This window comes from Dryobates pubescens, chromosome 2, assembly GCF_014839835.1.
Source record: "Dryobates pubescens isolate bDryPub1 chromosome 2, bDryPub1.pri, whole genome shotgun sequence".
In the NCBI taxonomy this organism is placed as follows: Eukaryota; Metazoa; Chordata; class Aves; order Piciformes; family Picidae; genus Dryobates; species Dryobates pubescens.
The window spans coordinates 5,079,247-5,107,144 of record NC_071613.1 but is presented as its reverse complement, the minus strand read 5'-3'; the positions used below and the strand labels follow the sequence as shown (position 1 = coordinate 5,107,144).

The window sequence follows — 27,898 nt, the reverse complement described above, 5'->3', positions numbered from 1 at the left end:
CAGCCTTGCCAGCTGCTGCCTGGAGTGTCCTGAGCAAGAGAGGCAGAGGGAGAGGAGCAGCTGCTGAAGCAGCCAAGGAAAAGGCTTTTCTGTCCCATCAATCAAAGCTCTCAAATGCCACCTTGTGGGCAGCATCTGGGGAGTCAGCAGCACAGGAGCAGAGAATTGCTTTGGTTGAGAAGAGCCCTTTAAGATCATAGAGTCAATAAGGTTGGAAAGACCTCAAGGATCATCAAGTGCAACCTGTCACCCAGCACCTCATGACTGCTAAACCATGGCACCAAGTGCCACATCCAATCCCCTCTTGAACACCTCCAGGGATGGGGACTCCACCACCTCCCTGGGCAGCACATTCCAATGGCCAACAACTCCCTCTGGGAAGAACTTTCTCCTCACCTCCAACCTAAACCTTCCCTGGCACAGCTTGAGACTGTGTCCTCTTGTTCTGGTGCTGGCTGCCCGGGAGAAGAGACCAACCTCCACCTGGCTACAACCTCCCTTCAGGGAGTTGCAGACAGCAAGAAGGTCTCCCCTGAGCCTCCTCTTCTCTGTGATCCAGTCCAAGCAGCAACCCAACCCCACCATGGCCACCAAACCCTGGCCCCAAGTGCTATGGCCACAGGTTTCTGGAGCACCTCCAGGGATGGGGACTCCACCAACTCCCTGGGCAGCCTCTGCCAGTCCCTGACCTCAAGTCCATCAACCTCTCTACTTTCTAGAGCAGTCAAGCAAAACCAGCAGTCTCTTTCCCCCTGGAAAGCTGGGATTGTGCAGCTGTCACTTGCACTGCCAAGCAGCTTTCCTGCTTTCCCCAGCCCAGCCTGATTTCCAGCTTTAATGTTCTTTTTTTGCTGTTCTTTTCTGCCAGGTAAAAACTGCTCCACTGCTCTTCAGGAATGCTCCTTCCAGCCCTGCAAAAATGGAGGCCACTGCCACCAGCTGAATGGGGAATTGTACTGCAGCTGTCTGCCAGGTAAGGAGGTGACCAGAGCTGGAGAACCTCTGCTGTAGGCAGAGGCTGGGAGAGTTGGGAGTGCTCAGCCTGGAGAGGAGAAGGCTCCAGGGAGACCTCAGAGCAGCCTTCCAGCACATGAAGCCCTCCAGAAGAGGTGGAGAGAGACTTTGGATAAGGCTGGGAGCACCAGGATGAGGGACAATGGCTTTGAGCTGGGAGAGGAAAGACTGGGACTGGAGAGGAGGAAGAAATTCTTTGCAGTGAGGGTGGGGAGACACTGGCACAGGATGCCCAGGGAGGCTGTGGCTGCCTCCTCCCTGGAGGTGTTCCAGGCCAGGCTGGATGAGACCCTGAGCAACCTGAGCTGGTGGGAGGTGTCCCTGCCCATGGCAGGGGGTTAGGACTGGATGAGTTTTCAGGTCCTTTCCAGCCCAACCCCTTCCATGATTCTGTGCTTGCTGCAAGCCAGGCTTAGCCACACAGCTCCTTTGTTCCACTTGCAGAGCTGAACTCTCACCAAACCTGGGAGGTTTTGCCCTGTGCTGGGTACCTGGAGGTACAAGGAAGGACACAGAAGTGCTCAGCAAAATGCCTCCCTCCCTTTTCTGGTGTCCTGGGCTAAGTGTGATGCTGAAGTGTTTGTGCCTCCCCTCCCCCTGTTTCCCACCAGGTTTCACTGGCCAGTTTTGTGAAGCAGATGCTGCTGCCTGCCTGTCCCAGCCCTGTGGAGCCTCCAGCATCTGCAGAGAGACTCTGGGAGGCTATGCCTGCTTCTGTGCACCTGGCTACATAGGTAGGGCCAAAGGGGAGGTTGTTCAGCACCTGCTCAAGTCCTGAGCCACAGCAAATGAGGCTGTTGAGAGGCAGCAGCAGCCATGGTTCAGCAGGGTGCCCCTCAGCAGAGGCAGCTTCTGTCTCCTGGTACACAAAGGGACTGTGGCAGGGCATTCAGCTGTGACAAATCCTGACTACAGGGGACTGTTTCCACCCCAGCAACCCCTGCTTCCTCCTCCTCTTCCTCGAGACAGGGAGCTTCTCTGACACTGATGTGCTTGCAGACCCAACCATCAGGTCCCTGCTTTGGGCTTCTCCTGACAACAGGGAGGCAGAGACAGGGACCTCAGCTGCCACCTCTGCAGCCCACACCCAGGGCAGCTTCAGCTACTCAAGGTGCCCCAGAGAAGGGCAACAGAGCTGGGGAAGGGTCTGGAGAAGAGGGCTGGGGAGGAGCAGCTGAGGGAGCTGGGGGTGGTGAGGCTGGAGCAGAGGAGGCTGAGGGAGACCTCATTGCTCTCTGCAGCTGCCTGAGAGGTCTCCCTGGAGGCTTCTCTTCTCCAGGCTGCACAGCACAGGCTCTCTCAGCCTGTCCCCACAGGGGAGGCTCTCCAGCCCTCTGATCATTTCCATGGCCTCCTCTGGACCCTCTCCACCAGGTCCCTGTCCTCCCTGTGCTGAGGGCTGCAGAGCTGATGCAGTGCTCCAGGTGAGGTCTGCTACAGAGCAAGGCTGTGGTGTTTCAACACTTGCTCTTAGAAACCCTGCTTCCACTTTAGGGGTCTTTCAGGAAAACTGAAGGCTGACTATGAATTCCTGAAGTCCTTCTCCTGCCCTGGTGGCCAAGAGGGCCAAGGGCATCCTAGGGTGCATCAAGAAAACTGTGGTCTGCAGGGCTAGGGAGGTTCTGCTGCCCCTCTGCTCTGCCCTGGTGAGACTGCATCTGCAATACTGTTTGGGGGTCCCCAGAACAAGAGACAGAGGCCTGCTGGAGAGAGTCCAACAGAGGCTATGAGGATGATTTGGGGCCTGGAACATCTCTGCTGTGAGCAAAGGCTGAGAGCCCTGGGGGTGCTGAGCCTGGAGAGGAGAAGGCTGAGAGGGGAGCTGAGCAATGCCTGTAAATATCTGAGGGATGGGGGGGCAAGAAGGGGCCAGGCTCTGGTCAGTGGTGCCCAGGGCAGCACAAGGGACAGTGGACACCAACTGGAAGCCAGGAGGTTCCACCTCAGCAGGAGGAGAAACTTCCTTGGTGTGAGGGTGCTGAGCCCTGGAGCAGGCTGCCCAGAGAGGCTGTGGAGGCTTTCCAGCCCCAGCTGGCTGTGTTCTGTGTGCCCTGCCCTGGCAGGGGGTTGGGCTGGGTGAGCTCCAGAGGTCCCTTCTGCCCCTGCCAGTCTGTGGTGCTGTCACTCCTGATGCTTCAGGAGCACTCAGGACTTTGCTGCCTCAAAAACCTGAGGCTACAGAACTTTGGGAGCACACCCTGCAACTGAATCTTTCAATCCCTGTCAGATTCTGCAGGGCCCTTCAGACACAGCTTCCCTTTTCCCTTTGGAGCAGCAAGAAGCTAATTCCCCAGCAGGGAGCTTGTGGGTGGCTGGTGAAAGGTCCCAGCACCCAGCCTTGGTGGTTGCCCTTTGCTGTGGCTGCTTGCAGCGGTGCCAGGGCAGCGCCCAGCTCCTGATGCTGTGACTCCTGCCCTTGTTCCCAGGCAATAACTGTGAGACTGAGGTGGATGAGTGCCTCAGTGACCCTTGCCACCACGGAGCTACCTGTGTGGATCACCTGAATGCCTTCAGCTGTCTCTGCCAGGATGGATTTCAAGGTAGTGTAAAAGCCCTGTGAACTGTGACAGCGGCACAGCAAGGAGCAGGGCAGGGACTGTGCCCCTGGGCTGGGCACTGGGGAGGCCACAGCTGGGTTCAGGTTTGGGGTCCTTGCTGTAAGGAGGACATTGAGGGGCTGGAGGAGGTCAATGGGCTGAGGTTCACCAAGGCCAAGGGCTGGGTCCTGCACCTGGGGCACAACAACCCCAGGAAGGCTCCAGGCTGGGGGCAGAGTGGCTGGAAAGGGCCCAGCAGGAAAGGCCCTGGGGGTGCTGGGTGCCAGCAGCTGGAGATGAGCCAGGGGGTGCCCTGGTGGCCAAGGAGGCCACCAGCAGCCTGGCCTGGAGCAGCAGTGCTGTGGGCAGCTGGAGCAGGGCAGGGATTGTGCCCCTGGGCTGGGCACTGGGGAGGCCACAGCTTGAGTGCTGGGTTCAGGTTTGGGCTCTCACTCCCTGAAGGACATTGAGGGCTGGAGCAGGGCCAGAGAAGGGCAACAGAGCTGGGGAAGGGTCTGGAGAAGAGGGCTGGGGAGGAGCAGCTGAGGGAGCTGGGGGTGTTGAGTGTGGAGCAGAGGAGGCTGAGGGAGACCTCCTTGCTCTCTGCAGCTCCCTGAGAGGAGGCTGCAGGGAGCTGGGGGTTGGGCTCTGCTCCCTAGGCTCAGGTGACAGAAGGAGAGGAAAGGGCCTGGAATTGTGCCAGGGGAGGGCTAGATTGGACAAGAAATGTCTTGGCTGAAAAGGTTCTCTGAGCCTGGCCCAGGAGATGAGGAAGAAATTCCTCAGAGTGAGGTTGGGGAGACACTGGCACAGGCTGCCCAGGGAGGCTGTGGATGTCCTGCCTGGAGGTGTTCAAGGCCATTCTGTGGCTCTGTGGTTAGTGAGGAGCTGAATCACTCAACACAACAGCACGTGGTCACAGGTGCCCACCTTGGAGCAGAGAAAGGGAGTCCCATGAATAGATATTGCCATAAATAAACATACAGTGCAGAGTAAATACACCCTGGAAAATAAATAACACAGGAGAAATGGTGTAAAATCAGTAAATAATAGGATAGAGGCTCAAGAGTGTGAGCTCAAGAATGGAAGCTAAAGAAATAAAGAATACTAAACAAGAAAAGAAATACAAAATAAAATGTAAATAAAGAATGGAAGCCAATTAAATAACAGAATATAGAAATCATAGAATCAGTAAGGTTGGAAAAGACCTCAGAGATCAAGTCCAACCTATCACCCAGCACCTCATGACTAAACCATGGCACCAAGTGCCACATCCAATCCCCTCTCGAACACCTCCAGGGATGGGGACTCCACCACCTCCCTGGGCAGCACATTCCAATAGCCAACAACTCTCTCTGGGAAGAACTTTCTCCTCACCTCCAGCCTAAACCTCCCCTGGCACAGCTTGAGACTGTGTCCTCTTGTTCTGGTGCTGGCTGCCTGGGAGAAGAGACCAACCCCCACCTGGCTACAACCTCCCTTCAGGGAGTTGCAGACAGCAAGAAGGTCTCCCCTGAGCCTCCTCTTCTCCAGGCTAAGCAACCCCAGCTCCCTCAGCCTCTCCTCACAGGGCTGTGCTCCAGACCCCTCCCCAGCTTTGTTGCCCTTCTCTGGACACCTTCCAGCAACTCAACATCTTGCCTAACCTGAGGGGCCCAGAACTGGACACAGGACTCAAGGTGTGGCCTAACCAGTGCTGAGCACAGGGCACAATGACCTCCCTGCTCCTGCTGGCCACACTCTTCCTGCTGCAGGCCAGGATGCCATTGGCCTTCTTGGCTGCCTGGGCACACTGCTGGCTCATGTTCAGCCTACTCTCAACCAGTACCCCCAGGTCCCTCTCTGCCTGGCTGCTCTCAGCCACTCTGCCCCCAGCCTGTAGCACTGCCTGGGGTTGTTGTGGCCAATGTGCAGCACCTGGCACTTGGATGTGTTCAATCTCCTGCCCTTGGCCTCTGCCCATCTGTCCAGCCTGGCAAGGTCCCTCTGCAGAGCTCTCCAACCCTCTAACAGATCAACTCCTGCCCCCAGCTCGGTGTCATCTGCACATTTACTGCTGATGGATTCAATCCCCTCCTCCAGATCATCAATAAAGCTATTGGCCACGCTGGGGCCCAGCACTGATCCCTGGGGGGCACCCCTGGTGCCTGGCTGCCAGCTGGCTGTGGCACCATTCCCCACCACTCTCTGGGCACAATGATACAACCTAAATCCTATAGAATATAGATAAATAAATGATACAATCTAAACACTGTAACCAGCACAGTATCAATCATATAGCTAATATCAGAGACATCAGTCACCTAGAAGGAATAAATCAAGCCCAGCCACTGACTCTCAGCAGGCTCTCAGCTGAACTCTATGCAGTTAAGCTCCCTGCTGGTGCTGCCCTCCCTGTGCTGTGCAGTAAATCCTCTGCCCCTTGTTTGTCTCTGCCCAGGCCCCAGGTGTGAAGCAGACATCAATGAGTGCCTCTCCTCTCCATGCCTCCACAACTCCTCCTGTGCAGACCTCCATGCTGGCTACCAGTGCCTCTGCCTGCCTGGCTTCACTGGTGAGTGATGGTGCTGAGCCTGGCTCTGCACAGCCAGCTGCTTCCCAGCCAGCCAGCACTGAGCAATGTGCTGGGGCTCCCCTCCTCATTCCTCTTGCTCTGCCCTGCTCTTCCATTTGCATTCCCACACTCTGGAACCATGCCTCCATCTGCAAGCTAAGGAGCAGCAGATAAATCAGCCTGCATTTGAAGAGGCCTTCAGAGCTTCTCCAGGCAGGGAAGATGAGTTAGCACTTAGCCTACTCAGCAAGGAGAGCTTGTGTGTTGGTGGTGCTGAGAATGCAGTGCTGGCTGATGGATGGCAGCTTCTGCTCACCAAGCTGCCTGAGACCCTTGTGGTGCCCAGGGCTGGGAAACTGCCTTGCTGATCATCCAAATCCTGCACCTTCCCAAAGGTGCACCATGTGAGACAGGCAAGAGAAGGTATGGTGATAAGGTATGGTGCTAAGAATGCAGTGGGTGCTGGCTGGTGAATGGCAGCTTCTGCTCACCCAGCTGCCTGAGACCCTTGTGGTGCCCAGGGCTGGGAAATTGCCTCTGAGAAGGTTCCAATCCTTCATCTTCTCAAGGGTGCAAGATGTGAAACAGAGAAGAGAAGCTGTGGTGATAAGGTGATGAGATGGGGGGGCTGAGATGGGGTGGAAAGATCATCTATGGTGCTAAGAGTGCAGTGGGTGCTGGCATTGCTGTGTGGGGCTTGCTTGGCTGGGGCTGGCAGCCTCTGCTCACCAAGCTGCCTGAGGTCCTTGTGGTGCCAAGGGCTGGGAAATTGCCTTGCTAAAGGTTCCAATCCTTCATCTTCTCTAAGGTGTAAGATCTGAAACAAATAAGATATGGTGATAAGAATTCATTGGGTGCTGGCTGAGGGCTGGCAGCTTCTGCTCACCAAGTTGAGATCCTTGTGGTGCCAAGGGCTGGGAAATTGCCTTTGCTGAGTGTCCAAATCCTTCATCTTTTTCAAGGTCCAAGATGTGAAACAGAGAAGAGAAGATGTGGTGATAAGGTGATGAGATGTGGTGCCAAGATGATCTATGGTGCTAAGAGTGCAGTGGGTGCTGGCATTGCTGTGTGGGGCTTGCTTGGCTGAGGGCTGGCAGCTTCTGCTCACCAAGCTGCCTGAGACCCTCCTGGAGCAAATGGCTGGGAAATTGCCTTGCTGAAGGTTCCAATCCTTCATCTGCTCAAAGGTGCAAGATGTGAAACAGAGAAGAGAAGATGTGGTGATGAGATGTGGTGATAAGATGATCTATGGTGCTAAGAGTGCAGTGGGTGCTGGCATTGCTGTGTGGGGCTTGCTTGGCTGAGGGCTGGCAGCTTCTGCTCACCCAGCTGCTTGAGAGCATTGTGGAGCCAAGGGCTGGGAAATTGCCTTGCTGAAGGCTCCAATCCTTCATCTGCTCAAAGGTGCAAGATGTGAGACAGAGAAGAGAAGATGTGGTGATGAGATGTGGTGCTAAGATGACCTAGGCTGCTAAGAGTGCAGTGGGTGCTGGCATTGCTGTGTGGGGCTTGCTCGGCTGAGGGCTGGCAGCTTCTGCTCACCCAGCTGCCTGAGAGCATTGTGGAGCCAAGGGCTGGGAAATTGCCTTGCTAAAGGTTCCAATCCTTCATCTTCTCTAAGGTGTAAGATCTGAAACAAATAAGATATGGTGATAAGAATTCATTGGGTGCTGGCTGAGGGCTGGCAGCTTCTGCTCACCAAGTTGAGATCCTTGTGGTGCCAAGGGCTGGGAAATTGCCTTGCTGAAGGCTCCAATCCTTCATCTGCTCAAAGGTGCAAGATGTGAGACAGAGAAGAGAAGATGTGGTGATGAGATGGGGTGCTAAGATGACCTAGGCTGCTAAGAGTGCAGTGGGTGCTGGCATTGCTGTGTGGGGCTTGCTTGGCTGGGGCTGGCAGCTATTGCTCACCCAGCTGCCTGAGACCCTTGTGGTGCCAAGGGCTGGGAAATTGACTTTGCTGAATGTCCAAATCTTTCATCTTTTCCAAGGTGCAAGATGTGAAACAGAGAAGAGAAGCTCTGGTGATAAGATGATCTAAGGTGCTAAGGATGCAGTGGGTGCTGGCATTGCTGTGTAGGGCTTGCTTGGCTGAGGGCTGGCAGCTTCTGCTCACCCAGCTGCTTGAGAGCATTGTGGAGCCAAGGGCTGGGAAATTGCCTTGCTGAAGGCTCCAATCCTTCATCTGCTCAAAGGTGCAAGATGTGAAACAGAGAAGAGATGTGATGATGAGATGTGGTGATAAGATAATCTATGATACTAAGAGTGCAGTGGGTGCTGGCATTGCTGTGTGGGGCTTGCTTGGCTGAGGGCTGGCAGCTTCTGCTCACCAAGCTGCCTGAGACCCTCCTGGAGCCTAGGGCTGGGAGACTGCCTTGCTGAAGGCTCCAATCCTTCATCTGCTCAAAGGTGCAAGGTGTGAAAGAGCTAAGATATGGTGCTAAGAGTGCAGTGGGTGCTGGCTGATTGATAGCAGCTTCTGCTCACCCAGCTGCCTGAGACCCTCCTGGAGCCAAGGGCTGGGAAATTGCCCTGCTGATCACCCAAATCCTTCATCCTCTCCAAGGTGCAAGGTGTGAAACAGACATAGATGAGTGTGCTTCGATGCCCTGCAAGAATGGAGCCACCTGCCTGGACCGACCTGGCAGCTACTTCTGCCAGTGCCTGGCTCCCTTCAAAGGTACTGAACAGCAAGGGGGGAGGGGGGAAAGCAAACACAATTAGCTGCAGCAAGCCTTTCTCATTGCCTGAGCTCAGCTCACTCCTCCTACAGTTTCATTAGGGCCTTCCTTTCACCAAGCAAAGCTTTCTGTGAGCAGCCAACCCTGCCTTGGGCTGTGAGTCCTGGGGAATGAGCTTAGCTTGGACATCTACCAGGGGGCTTTGTGTGCCCATTAAAATGGGAGCTTTAAAAGCACTTTGGTGACAGGCTGAGGTCACTCACGGAGTGCAAGGCAGATGCATGGACTCCTGCCATGGCTTGGGTTGGAAGAGACATTAAATATCATCCAGGTCCAACCCCCTGCCATGGGCAGGGACACCTCCCACCAGCCCAGGCTGCTCAAGGCCCCTTGAACACTTCCAGACACCATCCACAGCCTCCCTGGGCAGCCTGTGCCACTGTCTCCCCTCCCTCACTGCAAAGAATTTCCTCTTCCTCTCCAGTCTGTCTCCCCTCTCCCAGCTCAAAGCCATTGTCCCTCATCCTGTCACTCCCAGCCCTTGCCCAAAGTCCCTCCCCAGCTCTCCTGGAGCCATTCAGGTACTGGAAGGCATCTCTGAGGTCTCCCTGGAGCCTTCTCTTCTCCAGGCTGAACAGCCCCAACTCTCCCAGCCTGTCCCTGCAGGGGAGCTTCTCCAGCCTCTGATCATCTTGGTGGCCTCCTTTAGACTGCTCTATCAGGTCCAGGTCCTTCTTGTGTTGGGGGCCCCACAGCTGGACACAGCCCTGCAGGTGAGGTCTCCCCAGAGCAGAGGGGCAGGATCCCCTCTCCCCATCTGCTGGCCACACTTTCCTCACTATTGCTTTCTCATCTGAGCATGAGTGGAGCTTGATTTTATGTTGAAGTATGGCACACAGGGATGTGGAGAGAGACAAACCTTTACTGGATGGGATGGGATGGGATGGGATGGGATGGGATGGGATAGGATAGGATAGGATAGGATAGGATAGGATAGGATAGGATAGGATAGGATAGGATAGGATAGGATAGGATAGGATAGGATAGGATAGGATTAACCAGGTTGAACGAGACCTTTGAGATCATCAAGTCCAACCTATCACCCAACACCATCTAATCAACTAAACCATGGCACCAAGTGCCTCAGCCAGGCTCTTCCTAAACACCTCCAGGGATGGGGACTCCACCACCTCCCTGGGCAGCACATTCCAATGGCCAGTCTCTCTTTCTATGATGAACTCCTTCCTAACCTCCAGCCTAAACCTCCCCTGGTGCAGCTTGAGACTGGAATGCATCAGGAAGAGTGTGGCCAGCAGGAGCAGGGAAGTCATTGTGCCCTGTGCTCAGCACTGGTTAGGCCACACCTTGAGTCCTGTGGCCAGTTCTGGGCCCCTCAGGTTAGGCAAGATGTTGAGTTGCTGGAAGGTGTCCAGAGAAGGGCAACAAAGCTGGGGAGGGGTCTGGAGCACAGCCCTGTGAGGAGAGGCTGAGGGAGCTGGGGTTGATTAGCCTGGAGAAGAGGAGGCTCAGGGGAGACTCATTGCTCCCTAAAGAGAGGTTGTAGCCAGGTGGGGGTTGGTCTCTTCTCCCAGGCAAGCAGCACCAGAACAAGAGGACACAGTCTCAGGCTCTGCCAGGGGAGGTTTAGGCTGAAGGTTAGGAAGAAATCCTACACAGAGGTTTGTCTGGTTTCCATTGGAAAGTCTGTGCTGTTCCTCTTGCTTCTGTCCCAGCACTGCTGCATGATCTGTGCTACCATTTCTAATGAGTCTGTCATTAATCCAATGTGGATTTCACCCCACAGTGCCTCTTCACAGGGGGAGGATCACAAAATCATTTGCCATTACTACTTTTTTTATTACAGTTCTTTATCATCCCCTGTTCCTGGGAAGCAGAATCTGCTTCCCAAGGAGGGGGAATGGATTTGCTCTCCAGCTGACCCAAAGTGCAAAACCTTGCAGAGATTTTGCCCTCTCAGAGCAATGCTTTGCTTCATTTGGGGGGGGGTGGGGGAGGGTGTCACTCTGTGCCTGTTCTGCAGGGATTTTTGTGCTCCCTCTCCATTTCCAGGGTGCTTCACACACTCACAGGATGGTGTAGGGGTTGGAAGGGACCTTTGCAGGTCACCCAGTCCAACCCCCCACCAGGGCAGGGGCACCCAGGGCAGGGTACACAGAACACTTCCAGCTGGGGCTGCAAAGCCTCCAGAGAAGGAGACTCCACCACCTCTCTGGGCAGCCTGCTCCAGGGCTCAGCACCCTCCAGTTACAGAAGTTCCTCCTCATGCTCAGATGAACTTCTGATGTTCCACTCTCTGCCCCTTGCCCCTTGTCCTGTCCCTGGCCACCACTGAACCAAGCCTGGTCCCAGCCCCCTGACCCCCACCCTTGCAGTATTGATCAGCACTGATCAGATCCCCTCAGGCTGCTCCTCTCCAGGCTCTGAGCCCCAGGGCTCTCAGCCTTTGCTCCTCCCAGAGCTGCTCCAGGCCCCTCAGCAGCTCTGCAGCCCTTTGCTGTGCCCTCTGCAGCAAGTCCCTGTCCCTGGACTGGGGAGCCCAGAACTGGAGAGCAGCCTCCAGCTGTGGCCTCATCAGGGCAGAGCAGAGGGGCAGGAGAAGCTCCCCTGAGCTGCTGGCCACACTCTTCTTGGTGCCCCCCAGGCTGCCCTTGGCCTTCTTGGCCCCAAGAGCAGCTTGCTGGCTCCTGGGCATCCTGCTGGCCACCAGCACCCCCAGGGCTGCTCCCCAGAGCTGCTCATGCAGAACCAGAGCTCAGCAGAGGCAGCGGCTGCAGGGCCGTGCCCGTCGGTTCGGCAGTGCCAGCTGTGGTGCTTGCTTTGCAGGTGTGCAGTGTGAGCTCAGGGCCTGTGAGGCCAGCAACCCCTGTGAGAACGGTGCCCAGTGCCTGGAGGAAGCCAACCTGGAGGCCTTCCCCCTGGGCTTCCAGTGCCAGTGTGCCAAGGGCTTTGCAGGGCCTCGCTGCGAGATCAACATCGACGAGTGCGGCTCCGAGCCCTGCCTGCACGGCTTCTGCTACGACAGTGAGTGCTGAGCCCTGGGCTGCTTGCCTGGGGAGCCCCTCTGAGACAATGGAATGGAATGGAACAGAATGGAATAGAATTAACCAGGTTGGAAAAGACCTTAGAGATCATCAAGTCCAACCTGTCACCCAGCACCATCTAATCAGCTAAACCATGGCACTAAGTGCCTCAGCCAGGCTCTTCCTGAACACCTCCAGGGATGGGGACTCCACCACCTCCCTGGGCAGCACATTCCCATGGCCAGTCTCTCTTGCTGGGAAGAAACCTCCCCTGGCACAGCTTGAGACTGTGTCCTCTTGTTCTGGTGCTGCTTGCCTGGGAGAAGAGACCAACCCCCACCTGGCCACAACCTCCCTTCAGGGAGCTGTAGACAGCAGAGCATCCAACCATGAACCCAGCCCCACCATGGCCCCAAGTGCCATGGTTGCAGCTTTCTGGAACCCCTCCAGGGATGGGGACTCCACCACCTCCCTGGGCAGCCTCTGCCAGTCCCTGAACACTCTTTTAGCAAAGACATTTTTCCTCCTCTCCAACCTAACCCTCCCCTGGCACAATTCCAGGCCCTTTCTTCTCCTCCTCTCACTTGGGAGAAGAGCCCAACCTCCAGCTCATTAAATGAGGATGGTTTCAGTTGGAAAGGACTTTCAGGATCATTCAGTCCCAGCCCCCTGCCATGAGCAGGGACACCTCCCACCAGCCCCAGGTTGCTCAAGGCCTCATCCAGCCTGGCCTTGAACACCTCCAGGGAGGGGACATCCACAGCCTCCCTGGGCAGCCTGTGCCAGGGTCTCACCACCCTTCTGAACAGCCCCTCCCCACCTTTCCTGTAGGTCCTTTTTAGATACTGGAAGGCTGCTCTGAGGTCACCCTGGAGCCTTCTCTTCTCCAGGCTGAGCAGCCCCAGCTCCCCCAACCTGTCTTTATTGCAGAGCTGCTCTCTGAGCATCGTTGTGGTCCTTCTCTGGACCCTGTCCCACAGCTCCACAGGGACTCTCTGCTCGTGTTGGGACTGCAGAGCTGGAGCCAGTACTCCAGGTGGGGTCTGAGCAGAGCTGAGGGGGTGAATCCCCTGCCCTGCCCTGCTGGCCACACTGCCCTGGCTGCAGCCCAGCACAGGGGGGGCAGTTTGTGGATCTGCTTTCCTGTCGAAGTGTTTGGGGATCTTGGTTTCCTTTCCTTCCATTCTTTATGGCCAGACCTTTCAGGTGGAGCCCTGCCGGCTCTGTACCTGCAGCTGGAGCTTGCTCCACGTTATCCTCAGCCCCTGAACTGTTGTTTCTGTGGCAGTTGTGGACGGCTTCTACTGCTTGTGCAACCCAGGCTACGCGGGTCCGACCTGCGAGCAGGACATCGACGACTGCATCGGCAACGCCTGCCAGCACCAGGCCACCTGCGTCGACCTCCACCTGGTGAGCAGAGGAGGCTTAGCCACACTCCCTGTGTGGGTAGAGCGAGGAGAGGACCCAACTGACCAGCTGCTGTTGCCCTCACTCCCCGCAGAGCTACCGCTGCCTGTGCCCCCCGGGCTGGGAGGGGAGGTTCTGCGAGCGGGAAGCCGACCGCTGCCGCTCCGAGCCCTGCAGGAACAACGGCAGCTGCACAGCCCTGGGCGGCACCTACCGGTGAGTGCTGCCCCCAGCCCTGCCCGGCTGTGCCACTGCCTGCCCCAGCGCTGCCCGGCTGTGCCACCGCTGCCCCCAGCCCTGCCCGGCTGTGCCACCGCCTGCCCCCAGCCCTGCCCGGCTGTGCCACCGCCTGCCCCAGCCCTGCCCGGCTGTGCCACCGCCTGCCCCAGCCCTGCCCGGCTGTGCCACCGCTGCCCCAGCCCTGCCCGGCTGTGCCACTGCCTGCCCCAGCCCTGCCCGGCTGTGCCACCGCTGCCCCCAGCCCTGCCCGGCTGTGCCACTGCCTGCCCCAGCCCTGCCCGGCTGTGCCACCACCGCCCCAGCCCTGCCCGGCTGTGCCACCGCTGCCCCAGCCCTGCCCGGCTGTGCCACCGCTGCCCCCAGCCCTGCCCGGCTCTGCCGATGTCCCCAGCCCTGCCCGGCTGTGCCACCGCTGCCCCAGCGCTGCCCGGCTGAGCCACTGCCTGCCCCAGCGCTGCCCGGCTGTGCCACTGCCTGCCCCAGCCCTGCCCGGCTGTGCCACTGCCTGCCCCAGCCCTGCCCGGCTGTGCCACCGCTGCCCCAGCGCTGCCCGGCTGTGCCACTGCCTGCCCCAGCCCTGCCCGGCTGTGCCACTGCCTGCCCCAGCCCTGCCTGGCTGTGCCACCGCTGCCCCCAGCGCTGCCCGGCTGTGCCACCGCTGCCCCCAGCGCTGCCCGGCTGTGCCACCGCTGCCCCCAGCCCTGCCCGGCTCTGCCGATGCCCTCAGCCCTGCCCGGCTGTGCCACTGCCTGCCCCAGCCCTGCCCGGCTGTGCCACCGCTGCCCCCAGCCCTGCCCGGCTGTGCCACCGCCGCCCCCAGCCCTGCCCGGCTCTGCCGATGCCCCCAGCGCTGCCCGGCTGTGCCACCGCTGCCCCCAGCGCTGCCCGGCTGTGCCACCGCTGCCCCAGCCCTGCCCGGCTGTGCCACCGCCTGCCCCAGCCCTGCCCGGCTGTGCCACTGCCTGCCCCAGCCCTGCCCGGCTGTGCCACCGCTGCCCCCAGCCCTGCCCGGCTGTGCCACCGCTGCCCCAGCCCTGCCCGGCTGTGCCACTGCCTGCCCCAGCCCTGCCCGGCTGTGCCACCGCTGCCCCAGCCCTGCCCGGCTGTGCCACCGCCTGCCCCAGCCCTGCCCGGCTCTGCTGCTGCACCCAGCCCTGCCCGGCTGTGCCACCGCTGCCCCAGCCCTGCCCGGCTGAGCCACTGTCGCCCCCAGCCCTGCCCGGCTGTGCCACTGCTGCCCCAGCCCTGCCCAGCTGTGCCACCGCCGCCCCTAGCCCTGCCCGGCTGTGCCACTGCTGCCCCAGCCCTGCCCAGCTGTGCCACCGCCGCCCCTAGCCCTGCCCGGCTCTGCCGATGCCCCCAGCCCTGCCCAGCTGTGCCACTGCTGCCCCCAGCCCTGCCCGGCTGTGCCACTGCTGCCCCCAGCCCTGCCCGGCTGTGCCACCGCCGCCCCTAGCCCTGCCCGGCTCTGCCGATGCCCCCAGCCCTGCCCAGCTGTGCCACTGCTGCCCCAGCCCTGCCCGGCTGTGCCACCGCTGCCCCCAGCCCTGCCCAGCTGTGCCACTGCTGCCCCAGCCCTGCCCGGCTGTGCCACCGCTGCCCCCAGCCCTGCCCGGCTGTGCCACTGCCTGCCCCAGCCCTGCCCGGCTGTGCCGCTGCCTGCCCCAGCCCTGCCCGGCTGTGCTACCGCTGCCCCCAGCCCTGCCCGGCTGTGCTACCGCTGCCCCAGCCCTGCCCAGCTGTGCCACTGCTGCCCCAGCCCTGCCCGGCTGTGCCACCACCTGCCCCCAGCCCTGCCCGGCTGTGCCACTGCCTGCCCCAGCCCTGCCCGGCTGTGCCACCACTGCCCCCAGCCCTGCCCGGCTGTGCCACCGCTGCCCCAGCCCTGCCCGGCTGTGCCACTGCCTGCCCCAGCCCTGCCCGGCTGTGCCACTGCCTGCCCCAGCCCTGCCCGGCTGTGCCACCGCTGCCCCCAGCCCTGCCCGGCTGTGCCACCGCTGCCCCAGCCCTGCCCGGCTGTGCCACCGCTGCCCCCAGCCCTGCCCGGCTGTGCCACCGCTGCCCCCAGCCCTGCCCGGCTGTGCCACTGCCTGCCCCAGCCCTGCCCGGCTGTGCCACCGCAGCCCCCAGCCCTGCCCGGCTGTGCCACTGCCTGCCCCAGCCCTGCCCGGCTGTGCCATCGCTGCCCCCAGCCCTGCCCGGCTGTGCCACTGCCTGCCCCAGCCCTGCCTGGCTGTGCCACTGCCTGCCCCAGCCCTGCCCGGCTGTGCTGCTCCCCCCAGCCCTGCCCGGCTGTGCCACTGCTGCCCCAGCCCTGCCCGGCTGTGCTGCTCCCCCCAGCCCTGCCCGGCTGTGCCACCGCTGCCCCAGCCCTGCCCGGCTGTGCCACTGCCTGCCCCAGCCCTGCCCGGCTCTGCCGATGCCCCCAGCCCTGCCCGGCTGTGCCACCGCTGCCACCAGCCCTGCCCGGCTGTGCCACTGCCTGCCCCAGCCCTGCCCGGCTGTGCCACCGCTGCCCCCAGCCCTGCCCAGCTGTGCCACTGCCTGCCCCAGCCCTGCCCGGCTGTGCTGCTCCCCCCAGCCCTGCCCGGCTGTGCCACCGCTGCCCCAGCCCTGCCCGGCTCTGCCGATGCCCCCAGCCCTGCCCGGCTGTGCCACCGCCGCCCCCAGCCCTGCCCGGCTGTGCCTCTGCCGCCCCCAGCCCTGCCCGGATGTGCCACCGCCGCCCCTAGCCCTGCCCGGCTGTGCCACCGCTGCCCCAGCCCTGCCCGGCTCTGCCGATGCCCCCAGCCCTGCCCGGCTGTGCCACCGCCGCCCCTAGCCCTGCCCGGCTGTGCCACCGCCGCCCCCAGCCCTGCCCAGCTGTGCCACCGCTGCCCCCAGCCCTGCCTGGCTGTGCCACTGCCTGCCCCAGCCCTGCCCGGCTGTGCCACCGCTGCCCCCAGCCCTGCCTGGCTGTGCCACTGCCTGCCCCAGCCCTGCCCGGCTGTGCCACCGCCGCCCCCAGCCCTGCCCGGCTGTGCCACTGCCTGCCCCAGCCCTGCCCGGCTGTGCCACCGCCGCCCCAGCCCTGCCCGGCTGTGCCACCGCCGCCCCCAGCCCTGCCCGGCTGTGTCACTGCCTGCCCCAGCCCTGCCCGGCTGTGCCACTGCCTGCCCCAGCCCTGCCCGGCTGTGCCACCGCTGCCCCAGCCCTGCCCGGCTGTGCCACCGCCGCCCCCAGCCCTGCCCGGCTGTGCCACCGCCGCCCCCAGCCCTGCCCGGCTGTGCCACTGCCTGCCCCAGCCCTGCCCGGCTGTGCCACTGCTGCCCCAGCCCTGCCCGGCTCTGCTGCTCCCCCCAGCCCTGCCCAGCCCTGCCAATGCCCCCAGCCCTGCCCAGCTGTGCCACTGCTGCCCCAGCCCTGCCCGGCTCTGCTGCTCCCCCCAGCCCTGCCCAGCTTCTGCTGCCGCCCCCAGCCCAGGTACCTGATGGAGCAGCTGCAGCCAAGAGGATGCTTGGTGGGGCTGGAGCAGCTCTGCTGTGAGGCCAGGCTGAGGGAGCTGGGGGTGCTCAGCCTGCAGAGGAGAAGGCTCCAGGGGGACCTCAGAGCTGCCTGCCAGGACCTGAAGGCATCCTGCAGGAAGGCTGCAGAGAGACTTCTCCTGAGGGTGTCTGGGACAGGCCAAGGGGGAATGGTTTGGAGCTGAGGCAGAGCAGGGGCAGACTGGAGCTGAGGAAGAAGTTGTTCAGTGCCAGGGTGCTGAGACTCTGGCACAGGCTGCCCAGGGAGGCTGTGGCTGCCTCCTGCCTGGGGGTGCTCAAGGCCAGGCTGGATGAGGCCTCTCAGCTGGACTTGGTGCTCAAGGCCTCTCTGGAGGCATTCCAAACATGTTGGATGTGTCCCTGTGTGACCTTCTCCAGATGACTCTGCCTCAGCAGGGGAACTGGGCTTAGAATAGAATAGAATTAACCCAGTTGAAAGAGACCTTAGAGATCACCAAGTCCAACCTATCACCCAACACCATCTGATCAATTAAACCATGGCACCAAGGGCCTCAGCCAGTCTTAAACACCTTCAGAGATGGTGACTCCACCACCTCCCTGGGCTTGATGATGTCCAGAGGTCCCTTCCAGCCCCCAGCACCCTGTGGTGCTGTGAAGCTCTCTGCAGCTCACCCTCATCCCATCTCACTGAAGATGTTCCTAGACTCAGAAGTCAGCACCAGACCTTTTTGCCCCCCTCTGCCAGCACCTCAGCCCTGGTTTGTTTTGCCTTGCAGCTGCTCCTGTGCACCAGGCTGGGCAGGACCTGACTGCAGTGAGGATGTCAACGAGTGTGACTCTGAGCCATGCCTGAATGGAGCCACCTGCCACGAGTCTGCCAGGCAGGGGCAGTTTGTGTGCCTCTGTCCCCCCTTCTACACTGGAGCCCTCTGCCAGCTGCGCTTCAGCCCCTGCCAGCTGCCCCACAACCCCTGCAGGAACAACTCCACCTGCCTGGCACAGGCTGATGGCAGCCCCATGTGCATCTGCAGGCCAGGTGAGAGCCCTGCAGCAGCACAGCACAGCCTGGCAAAGCAGGGACAGGGCAGGGGTGGTGCCCCTGGAGCAGCAGTGGTGTGGGCAGCAGGAGCAGGGCAGGGATGATGCCCCTGGAGCAGCAGTGGTGTGGGCAGCAGGAGCAGGGCAGGGGTGGTGCCCCTGGAGCAGCAGTGGTGTGGGCAGCAGGAGCAGGGCAGGGATGATGCCCCTGGAGCAGCAGTGGTGTGGGCAGCAGGAGCAGGGCAGGGATGATGCCCCTGGAGCAGCAGTGGTGTGGGCAGCAGGAGCAGGGCAGGGGTGGTGCCCCTGGAGCAGCAGTGGTGTGGGCAGCAGGAGCAGGGCAGGGATGATGCCCCTGGAGCAGCAGTGGTGTGGGCAGCAGGAGCAGGGCAGGGATGATGCCCCTGGAGCAGCAGTGGTGTGGGCAGCAGGAGCAGGGCAGGGGTGGTGCCCCTGGAGCAGCAGTGGTGTGGGCAGCAGGAGCAGGGCAGGGGTGGTGCCCCTGGAGCAGCAGTGGTGTGGGCAGCAGGAGCAGGGCAGGGGTGGTGCCCCTGGAGCAGCAGTGGTGTGGGCAGCAGGAGCAGGGCAGGGGTGGTGCCCCTGGAGCAGCAGTGGTGTGGGCAGCAGGAGCAGGGCAGGGGTGGTGCCCCTGGAGCAGCAGTAGTGTGGGCAGCAGGAGCAGGGCAGGGGTGGTGCCCCTGGACTGGGCACTGGGGAAGCCACAGCTTGAGACCTGGGCTCAGGTTTGGGCTCCTCACTCCCAGAAGGACCTTGAGGGCTGGAGCAGGGCCAGAGGAGGGCAACAGAGCTGGGGAAGGGTCTGGAGAAGAGGGCTGGGGAGGAGCAGCTGAGGGAGCTGGGGTTCACAGACTGGTAGGGGTTGGAAGGGACCTCTGGAGGTCATCCAGGACAAGCCCCCTGCCAGAGCAGGGGCACCCAGGGCAGGTCACACAGGAACACAGCCAGGAGGGTTTGGAAAGGCTCCAGAGGAGACTCCACAACCTCCCTGGGCAGCCTGCTCCAGGGCTCAGCACCCCACAGGGATGAAGTTTCCCTTCCTGTTCCTGTGGCCCCTCCTCTGCTCCAGCTTGCCCCCAGTGCCCCTTGTGCTGTGCTTGGACATCCCTGAGCAGAGCCTGGCTCCAGCCCTGCACTTCTTTATCCCCAGCAATGAGGGCAGCCCTCAGGCTCCTCTGCTCCCAGCTCCCTCAGCCTGGCCTCACAGGCAGCTGTGCCACTGCCTGCAGCAGCTCTGTGGCTCTGCTCTGGACTCTCTCCAGCAGTTCCCTGAGCTCCTTCTTGAGCTGAGGGCCCAGAGCTGGACACCATGTTCCAGATGTGGCCTCAGCAGGGCAGAAGGTTGCTTAGTCTGGAGAAGAGGAGGCTGAGGTTAGACCTTCTTGCCCTCTCCAACTCCCTGAAGGGAGGCTGGGGTGAGGCTGGGTCTGTGTGGTAGAGGTCCTTCACTCACAGCTGCTGTACCCTTGTTTCAGGGTTTGAGGGGACTCACTGTGAAGTCAACAGTGATGAGTGCATCTCCCACCCATGCCAGAATGAAGGTCTCTGTGTGGATGGGGTCAACCATTTCAGGTAATTACCACTGTTTGAGCAGCAGATGTTCAGTCCCATGCAAGGGTGGCTCTCACCTAGCTGTTTGCTGCCCTTCAGGGACCCAATCTGCCCCTTTTTTCCCCAACACTGATGGACTGGACAAGAAAATTCAGGCTGTAGGAGACCAGTTTGGCAGAGCTGTTCCTTCAGAAAGGAGCCCCTGCACCACCCACTGAGTGAGGAGGGCTGGGAAGGGGCTGAAGGAGGGATCCCAGAGGGCTGTGGTCAGTGGGGCAAGCTCCAGCTGGAGGCCTGCAGCTTGTGGTGTTCCTCAGCAGTCAGGCTGGGTCCAGCCTTGCTCAGCATCTTCCTCACCAACCTGGATGAAGGGGCAGGGTGTCCCCTCAGGCAGTTTGCTGGTGGTACAGGGGTGGGAGCAGTGGCTGGCACCACATCAGGCTGTGCTGAGGGGACACCTGGGCAGGCTGCAGAGCTGGGCAGAGGAACCTCATGGAGCTCAACAGGGGCAAGGGTGAGGTCCTGCACTTAATTCACCCCCCACAAGCTCCCCCATTTCTATCAGTCTCTTAGACTCATGGAAGGAAATGTTGTAACACAGGATGAGGAAAAGGCAGAGGTACTTAACACCTTCTTTACCTCAGTTTTTACTAGCTGGAAAGAACGTCTACCAGACAGCTGGCCTGCAGAACTGGCAGAGGGAGCCAGGGAGCTGCATGGTTTCCCTGTGTTCCATGAGCAAGTGATAGGAGCTCTCCTCAGCAGCTTGGACCCCCACAAGTCCATGGGACCAGATGGGATCCATCCTAGGGTGCTGAGAGAGCTGGCAGATGAGCTGGCCAAGCCACTCTCCATTATTTTTCATCAGTCCTGGCTCACTGGAGAGATCCCAGCTGACTGGAAGCTGGCCAACGTGGTACCCATCCACAAGAAGGGCCGGTTGGATGAGCCAGGGAATTACAGGCCTGTCAGCCTGACCTCAGTGCCAGGAAAGATTATGGAGCAGGTCATCCTGAGTGCAATTACACAACACTTAGAGGATGGCCAAGGGATCAGGCCCAGCCAGCATGGGTTTAGGAAGGGCAGGTCCTGCCTGACCAACCTGATCTCCTTCTATGATCAGGTGACCCGCCTGGTGGATGTGGGGAGGCCTGTGGATGTAGTCTACCTGGACCTCAGCAAGGCCTTTGACACCGTTCCCCATAGCAAGCTCCTGGCCAAGCTGTCAGCCCATGGCTTGGATGGGACCACACTGCGATGGGTTAGGAACTGGCTGGAGGGCCGAGCCCAGAGAGTGGTAGTGAATGGTGCCACATCCAGCTGGCAGCCAGTCACCAGTGGTGTGCCCCAGGGATCAGTACTGGGCCCCATGCTCTTTAACATCTTTATTGATGATCTGGACGAGGGCATCGAGTCCATCATCAGTAAATTTGCTGACGACACCAAGCTGGGGGCAGGAGTTGATCTGCTGGAGGGTAGAGAGGCTCTGCAGAGGGACCTCGACAGGCTGGACAGATGGGCAGAGTCCAAGGGCATGAGATTGAACACATCCAAGTGCCAGGTTCTGCACATTGGCCACAGCAATCCCATGCAGAGCTACAGGCTGGGGTCAGAGTGGCTGGAGAGCAGTCAGGCTGAGAGGGACCTGGGGGTGCTGGTCGACGGTAGACTGAACATGAGCCTGCAGTGTGCCCAGGCAGCTAAGAGGGCCAATGGCATCCTGGCCTGCATCAGGAACAGTGTGGCCAGCAGGAGCAGGGAGGTCATTCTGCCCCTGTACACTGCACTGGTTAGGCCGCACCTCGAGTACTGTGTCCAGTTCTGGGCCCCTCAGTTTAGGAAGGAGGTTGACTTGCTGGAACGAGTCCAGAGAAGAGCAACAAAGTTGGTGAGGGGTTTGGAACATAAGCCCTACGAGGAGAGGCTGAGGGAGCTGGGGTTGCATAGCCTGGAGAAGAGGAGACTCAGGGGTGACCTTATTACTCTCTACAACTACCTGAAGGGAGGTTGTAGACAGACGGATGTTGGTCTCTTCTCCCAGGCAAGCAGTACCAGAACAAGAGGACACAGTCTCAGGCTGCGCCAGGGGAGATACAGGCTGGATGTTAGAAAAAAGTTCTATACAGAAAGAGTGATTGCACATTGGAATGGGCTGCCTGGGGAGGTGGTGGAGTCGCCATCACTGGAGGTTTTTAGGAGAAGACTTGACAGGGTGCTTGGTGCTGTGGGTTAGTTGATTGGGCGGAGTTGGATTGGTTGATGGGTTGGACGCGATGAACTTGAAGGTCTCTTCCAACCTGGTTTATTCTATGTATGTATGTAAACAATAAGGTTGGAAAAGACCTCAGAGATCATCAAGGATGGGTGCCCCTGCTTACTGCAGAAGGGGCTGGACTAGATGATCCTCTGAGGTCCCTTCCAACCCAGCCCATTCTATGATTCTAAGTCCAACCTATCACCCAACACCTCATGACTACTAAACCATGGCACCAAGTGCCACATCCAATCCCCTCTTGAACATCTCCAGGGGTGGGGACTCCACCACCTCCCTGGGCAGCACATCCCAATGGCCAACAACTCTCTCTGGGAAGAACTTTCTCCACACCTCCAGCCTAAACCTCCCCTGGCACAGCTTGAGACTGTGTCCTCTTGTTCTGGTGCTGGGTGCCTGGGAGAAGAGACCAACCCCCACCTGGCTACAGCCTCCCTTCAGGGAGTTGCAGACAGCAAGAAGGTCTCCCCTTGAGCCTCCTCTTCTGCAGGCTAAGCAACCCCAGCTCCCTCAGCCTCTCCTCACAGGGCTGTGCTCCAGACCCCTCCCCAGCTTTGTTGCCCTTCTCTGGACACCTTCCAGCACCTCAACATCTTGCCTAACCTGAGGGGCCCAGAACTGGACACAGGACTCAAGGTGTGGCCTAAGCAGTGCTGAGCACAGGGCACAATGACTTCCCTGCTCCTGCTGGCCACACTATGTCTCTTGATAAAAGTAACCCAGGAACACCTCTGCCATCCTCTCTGTGCCAGGTGCAGCTGCCAGCATGGCTTCACTGGCACTCTGTGTGAGGTGGAGATCAATGAATGCTTGTCCAGACCCTGCAGGAACAATGGCACCTGCCTGGATCTCAGAAACAGGTTGGTTCCTCCCCCAGGGAAAGGAGGTCCCTGCTGTCCTTGCCTGCATGTTGTTCTTGTTGCCTTGAGGGGTGGGTGGCAGCCTCAGGGTGTGACAGGAATTCAGTGGTAAAATAAACCAGCAGGTGCCACTGACTCACAGGTTTGCCTCTTATGTGACCCAAGAGGACAACAGAAGGAAAATGGTCTTCAGCACAGCTTCATTTGCCCTGTCCTGGCTTTTGGTTTCCCTTGATTTGGAATGAGACTCATGGAATTGTTTTTGTTGGCCAAGCCCTTTCAGCTCAGCCCAACCCAACCCTGCTCTGGTGCTGCCCTGCCTGGGGCTCACCCCTGGCCCTCAGCACCACAGCTCTGCCTCTCTGAAACACCTCCAGGGATGGGCATTCAGCCACCTCCCTGGGCAGCCTGGGCCAGGCTTGGAGAACTCTTTCAGGCCAGAAGGTTCTTTTGATGTCCAGCACAAACCTGCCCTGGGGCAGCTTGGGGCCATTCTTTTCATCCTCTCACTTGTTAGCAGGGAGCAGAGCCCAACCCCCAGCTCCCTGCAGCCTCCTCTCAGGGAGCTGCAGAGAGCAAGGAGGTCTCCCTCAGACTCCTCTGCTCCACACTCAACACCCCCAGCTCCCTCAGCTGCTCTTCCCTAGGCCTCTTCTCCAGACCCTTCCCCAGCTCTGTTGCCCTTCTCTGGACCCACTCCAGGCCCTTCAATGTACCACCTGAGTGTTTTATCAGTGCTGTCTGCCCTCTCCTGCAGCTGGAAGCAGAGGGACACTGACCCCAACACAGCCCATGGAAAACCAGCAGGAGCAGAGCTCAGAGCCTGAGCTCCCACAGTTTGCTGCCTGTACAAATCCTCAGAGTCCTCATGGCAAAGGATTTCATGAGAAGAAATCCTCCTCTTCTCCACACTGAACACCCTCAGCTGCTCCTCCCCAGCCCTCTTCTCCAGTCCCTTCCCCAGCTTGGTTGCCCTTCCCTGGCCCCCCTCCCTCTCCTCAACATCCTCCTTGCACCTAGTCTCCTTCTTCCTCGTGGTGGGAAGGTGCTGGGTGCTGCTCAGTGGCTCCAGCCTGCCAGCAGCACCTGCACAGGCCTGCAGATGCTGGAACAGATCCTGTTGTGCCCTCCCGCTGCCGCCCCTGACTGTGCCTCCCCTGCAGGTTCCTCTGCAGCTGTGCACCCGGCTACTATGGGAGCCTCTGTGAGATGGATGTCAACGAGTGTGAGGCTCTGCCCTGCCTGCATGGAGGCAGCTGCATCAACAGGCTGGGGGGCTATGGGTGTCTGTGCCCCCCTGGATTCACAGGTATGCTGCCGTGCTGCACGAGGCTCTCCCACAGCGTTCACATGGACCAGCCACAGGGCAAGGGGCAAGGGTTGGGAGCTGAGGCAGAGCAGGGTCAAGCTGGAGCTGAGGAAGAAGTTCTTCAGTGCCAGGGTGCTGAGACTCTGGCACAGGCTGCCCAGGGAGGCTGTGGCTGCCTCCTGCCAGGCTGGATGAGGCCTTGAGCAGCCATATCTAGTTGAGAGTGGCACTGCCATCTGCTTCTGCTCCCCCACCTTATGCTCTTGATGCATGTTGCCATTTACCAACCTCCCAGGTCAAGCTACCAGGGCAAATTTCATTCTTAAATCAGAGTATTTGGGGTTGGAAGGGATTTTATGAGGTCTTTAGTCCAACTTCTTGCTGTAATCAGGGTTAGCTAGAGGGCTGGACCAGGTTTTAGAATAGAACAGAATAGAATTAACCAGGCTGGAAAAGACCTCCAAGTTCATCAAGTCCAACCTCTCACCCAACTCCATCTGATCAACTAAACCATGGCACCAAGTGCCTCAGCCAGGCTCTTCCTAAACACCTCCAGGGATGGGGACTCCACCAGCTCCCTGGGCAGCACATTCCAATGGCCAATCTCTCTTTCTATGAAGAACTTCTTCCTAACCTCCAGCCTAAACCTCCCCTGGCACAGCCTGAGACTGTGTCCTCTTGTTCTGGTGCTGGCTGCCTGGGAGAAGAGACCAACCCCCAGCTGGCTACAACCTCCCTGCAGGGAGTTGCAGACAGCAAGAAGGTCTCCCCTGAGCCTCCTCTTCTGCAGGCTAAGCAACCCCAGCTCCCTCAGCCTCTCCTCACAGGGCTGTGCTCCAGACCCCTCCCCATCTTTGTTGCCCTTCTCTGGACACCTTCCAGCACCTCAACATCTTGCCTAACCTGAGGGGCCCAGAACTGGACACAGGACTCAAGGTGTGGCCTGAGCAGTGCTGAGCACAGGGCACAATGACTTCCCTGCTCCTGCTGGCCACACTCTTCCTGATGCAGGCCAGGATGCCATTGGCCTTCTTGGCCACCTGGGCACACTGCTAACTCATGTTCAGCCTACTCTCAACCAGTACCCCCAGGTCCCTCTCTGCCTGGCTGCTCTCAGCCACTCTGCCCCCAGGTGTGTGTAAGAACCTCCATGGAGGGTGCTGCTCTCCCTTCTGCTGGGACATTTGAGCTGCACTGTGAACAGTTTTGGTATGACCACTTTTGAGACAGCATGGCAGAAAGGGTGGGGTTGGAAGGGACCTGAGCTTGTGCAGCTCTTGGGGTCAAAGACCAGCTGATCATTTTTGTAGCTCTAAACTCCAGCTCCTCTCTCCCTGCACTGTAAAACCTCCCTGAGTGGAGATTCAGCCTCTTACAGCCTGCATAAACCATGGGTGAGAGAGAGGCAGATGGAAAGCTATGATCACAGGAATCACAGTGGCAGTGTGTGCTGCAGGCAGGCAGCTCAGGGGCTGATAAGGACCTCAATCTGAGCTGCATTTTGTTTTGCCCTGAGCTGTATTTGTGTTATTTCAGAGAGATGCCAGAGCAGGTTTTCCCTGCTGCCCTCAGTGCCCAGCAGAGCTCTGCACTTTTCCCTTCTTTTCCATATTTATTGTTAGTCCTGAGTGGCAAAATTGAGATGGTGAAGAATCATCCCAGAACTGTCAGGGTTGGAAGGGACCTCAAGGCTCAGCCAGTTCCAACCCCCCTGCCCATGGGCAGGGGCACCTCACACTGCAGCAGGTTGCTCACAGCCACCTCCAGCCTGGCTTTGAATACCTCCAGGGAGGGTTCATCCACAGCCTCTCTGGGCAGCCTGTTTCAGGGTCTCACCACCCTTTTAAACAGTCCCTTAAAACCTCCAGGGATGAGGCTTCCACCCTCTCCCTGGGCAACCTGTGCCAGTCTCTCACCACCCTCAGGGGGAAGAACTTCTTCCTAACATCCAATCTGAATCTACCCACTTGCAGTTTTGCTCCATCCCCCCCAGTCCTATCACACCTTGACACCCTAAAAAGTCTCTCTTCAGCTATCCTGTAGCCCCCTTCAGATACTGGAAGGCCACAATTAAGTCTCCTTGGAGCCTTCTCTTCTCCAGACTGAACAGCCCCAACTCTCTCAGCCTGTCCCCATAGCAGAGCAGCTCCAGCCCTCAAGAATGTGCTGCCCAGGGAGGTGGTGCAGTCCCCATCCCTGGAGGTGTTTAGGAAGAGCCTGGATGAGGCACTTGGTGCCATGGTTTAGTTGATGAGATGGTGTTGGGTGATAGGTTGGACTTGATGATCTCAAAGGTCTTTTCCAACCTGGTTAATTTATCCTACCCTACCCTACCCTACCCTACCCTACCCTACCCTATCCTAACTGAATCAGTGACTGCAGGGAATGAGCTGTGGGCAGCCTGTGCCAGTCCCTTGCTGCTCTTGTTTTCCTTCCACACAGGAGCCAGGTGTGAAGCTAACATAGATGAGTGCCTGTCAGGCCCTTGCCTCAACGGTGGGAGCTGCATCGATGCCATTGGTGCCTACCAGTGCCACTGCAGGAGAGGCTTTGGTGGAGCACACTGTGAGACAGACATCAACGACTGCTGGCCAGATCCTTGTCTCCATGGAAGGTGACTGCTGCTCTTTAACTCTTACTGCCTCCAACCAAGGACACAGAGCTGCTGGAGCGAGGAGGCCACAGAGGTGATCCCAGGGCTGGAGCAGCTCTGCTGTGAGGCCAGGCTGAGGGAGCTGGGGGTGCTCAGCCTGCAGAGGAGAAGGCTCCAGGGGGACCTCAGAGCTGCCTGCCAGGACCTGAAGGGATCCTGCAGGAAGGCTGCAGGGAGACTTCTCCTGAGGGTGTCTGGGACAGGCCAAGGGGGAATGGTTTGGGGCTGAGGCAGAGCAGGGTCAGAGTGGAGCTGAGGAAGAAGTTGTTCAGTGCCAGGGTGCTGAGACTCTGGCACAGGCTGCCCAGAGAGGCTGTGGCTGCCTCCTGCCTGGGGGTGCTCAAGGCCAGGCTGGATCATAGTATCAGTCAGGGTTGGAAGGGACCACAAGGATCAGCTAGTTCCAACCCCCCTGCCATGGGCAGGGACACCCCACACTAGATCAGGCTGGCCAGAGCCTCGATGAGGCCTGGAGCAGCTGAGCCTAGCTGAGAGGTGTCCCTGGGCATGGTGGGGAGGGTGAAGGGGATGAGCCCTGAGCTCCCTTCCAGCATGGAGCACTCTGGGATTCTGTGGTGCTGTCCCTGGTGACAGTGACCATTTAATGCCATGGGGAGGTTGACAAACACTCTGTGGATGAAGTTATTCCACAGGAGAATACCCCAGGTGCACTCAGAGGTGGGAGGTGTACCCTGCTCATGCTCCATGATCTCAGCTTCTCATTCAGTGTGGCTCATTAGCATAAACCAGTACATGTGGCTTAATTAAAGGTTAATGCAATTAAACCCTCAGCTTTAGCTGCTTCATGCCAACAGAAGATGGCTTTTTAATGTGGCACTCTGTATCCAGGTGAAGCTCCTCAGCACCCATAACACAGAACCATACAATTGTTTGGGCTGGGAATTAGACCTCTAGAACTGAGTCCAAGCAGCAACCCAACCCCACCATGGCCACCAAACCACAGCCCCAAGTGCCACAGGCACAAGGTTCTGGAACACCTCCAGGGATGGGGACTCCACCACCTCCCTGGGCAGCCTCTGCCAGTCCCTGACTACTCTTGCAGCAAAGAAATGTTTCCTCCTCTCCAACCTCAGCCTCCCCTGGCACATTCCAGGCCATTCCCTCTAGTCCTATCACCTCCTACTAGAGAGCAGAGCCCAACCCCCAGCTCACTGCAGCCTCCTTAGGGAGTTGCAGGGAGCAGTGAGCTCTCCCCTCAAACATACTTCTCAACCCCT

General features: G+C 59.4%; 1 protein-coding gene across 1 annotated transcript in view; it reads left to right on the top strand.

Moving 5' to 3' along the window:
* Positions 1-27,898, top strand: part of EYS (eyes shut homolog) — a 110,087-nt gene that overhangs the window by 32,302 nt on the left and 49,887 nt on the right. Inside the window, exons 7-19 of the mRNA XM_054169571.1 lie at positions 869-973; positions 1,626-1,748; positions 3,441-3,554; positions 5,992-6,105; positions 8,672-8,785; positions 11,631-11,828; positions 13,116-13,237; positions 13,329-13,450; positions 17,736-17,995; positions 19,491-19,587; positions 22,591-22,698; positions 23,862-24,007; positions 26,450-26,621. Coding sequence (XP_054025546.1) covers positions 869-973; positions 1,626-1,748; positions 3,441-3,554; positions 5,992-6,105; positions 8,672-8,785; positions 11,631-11,828; positions 13,116-13,237; positions 13,329-13,450; positions 17,736-17,995; positions 19,491-19,587; positions 22,591-22,698; positions 23,862-24,007; positions 26,450-26,621 — 1,795 coding nt within the window. The remainder of the gene's footprint in view (positions 1-868; positions 974-1,625; positions 1,749-3,440; positions 3,555-5,991; positions 6,106-8,671; positions 8,786-11,630; positions 11,829-13,115; positions 13,238-13,328; positions 13,451-17,735; positions 17,996-19,490; positions 19,588-22,590; positions 22,699-23,861; positions 24,008-26,449; positions 26,622-27,898) is intronic.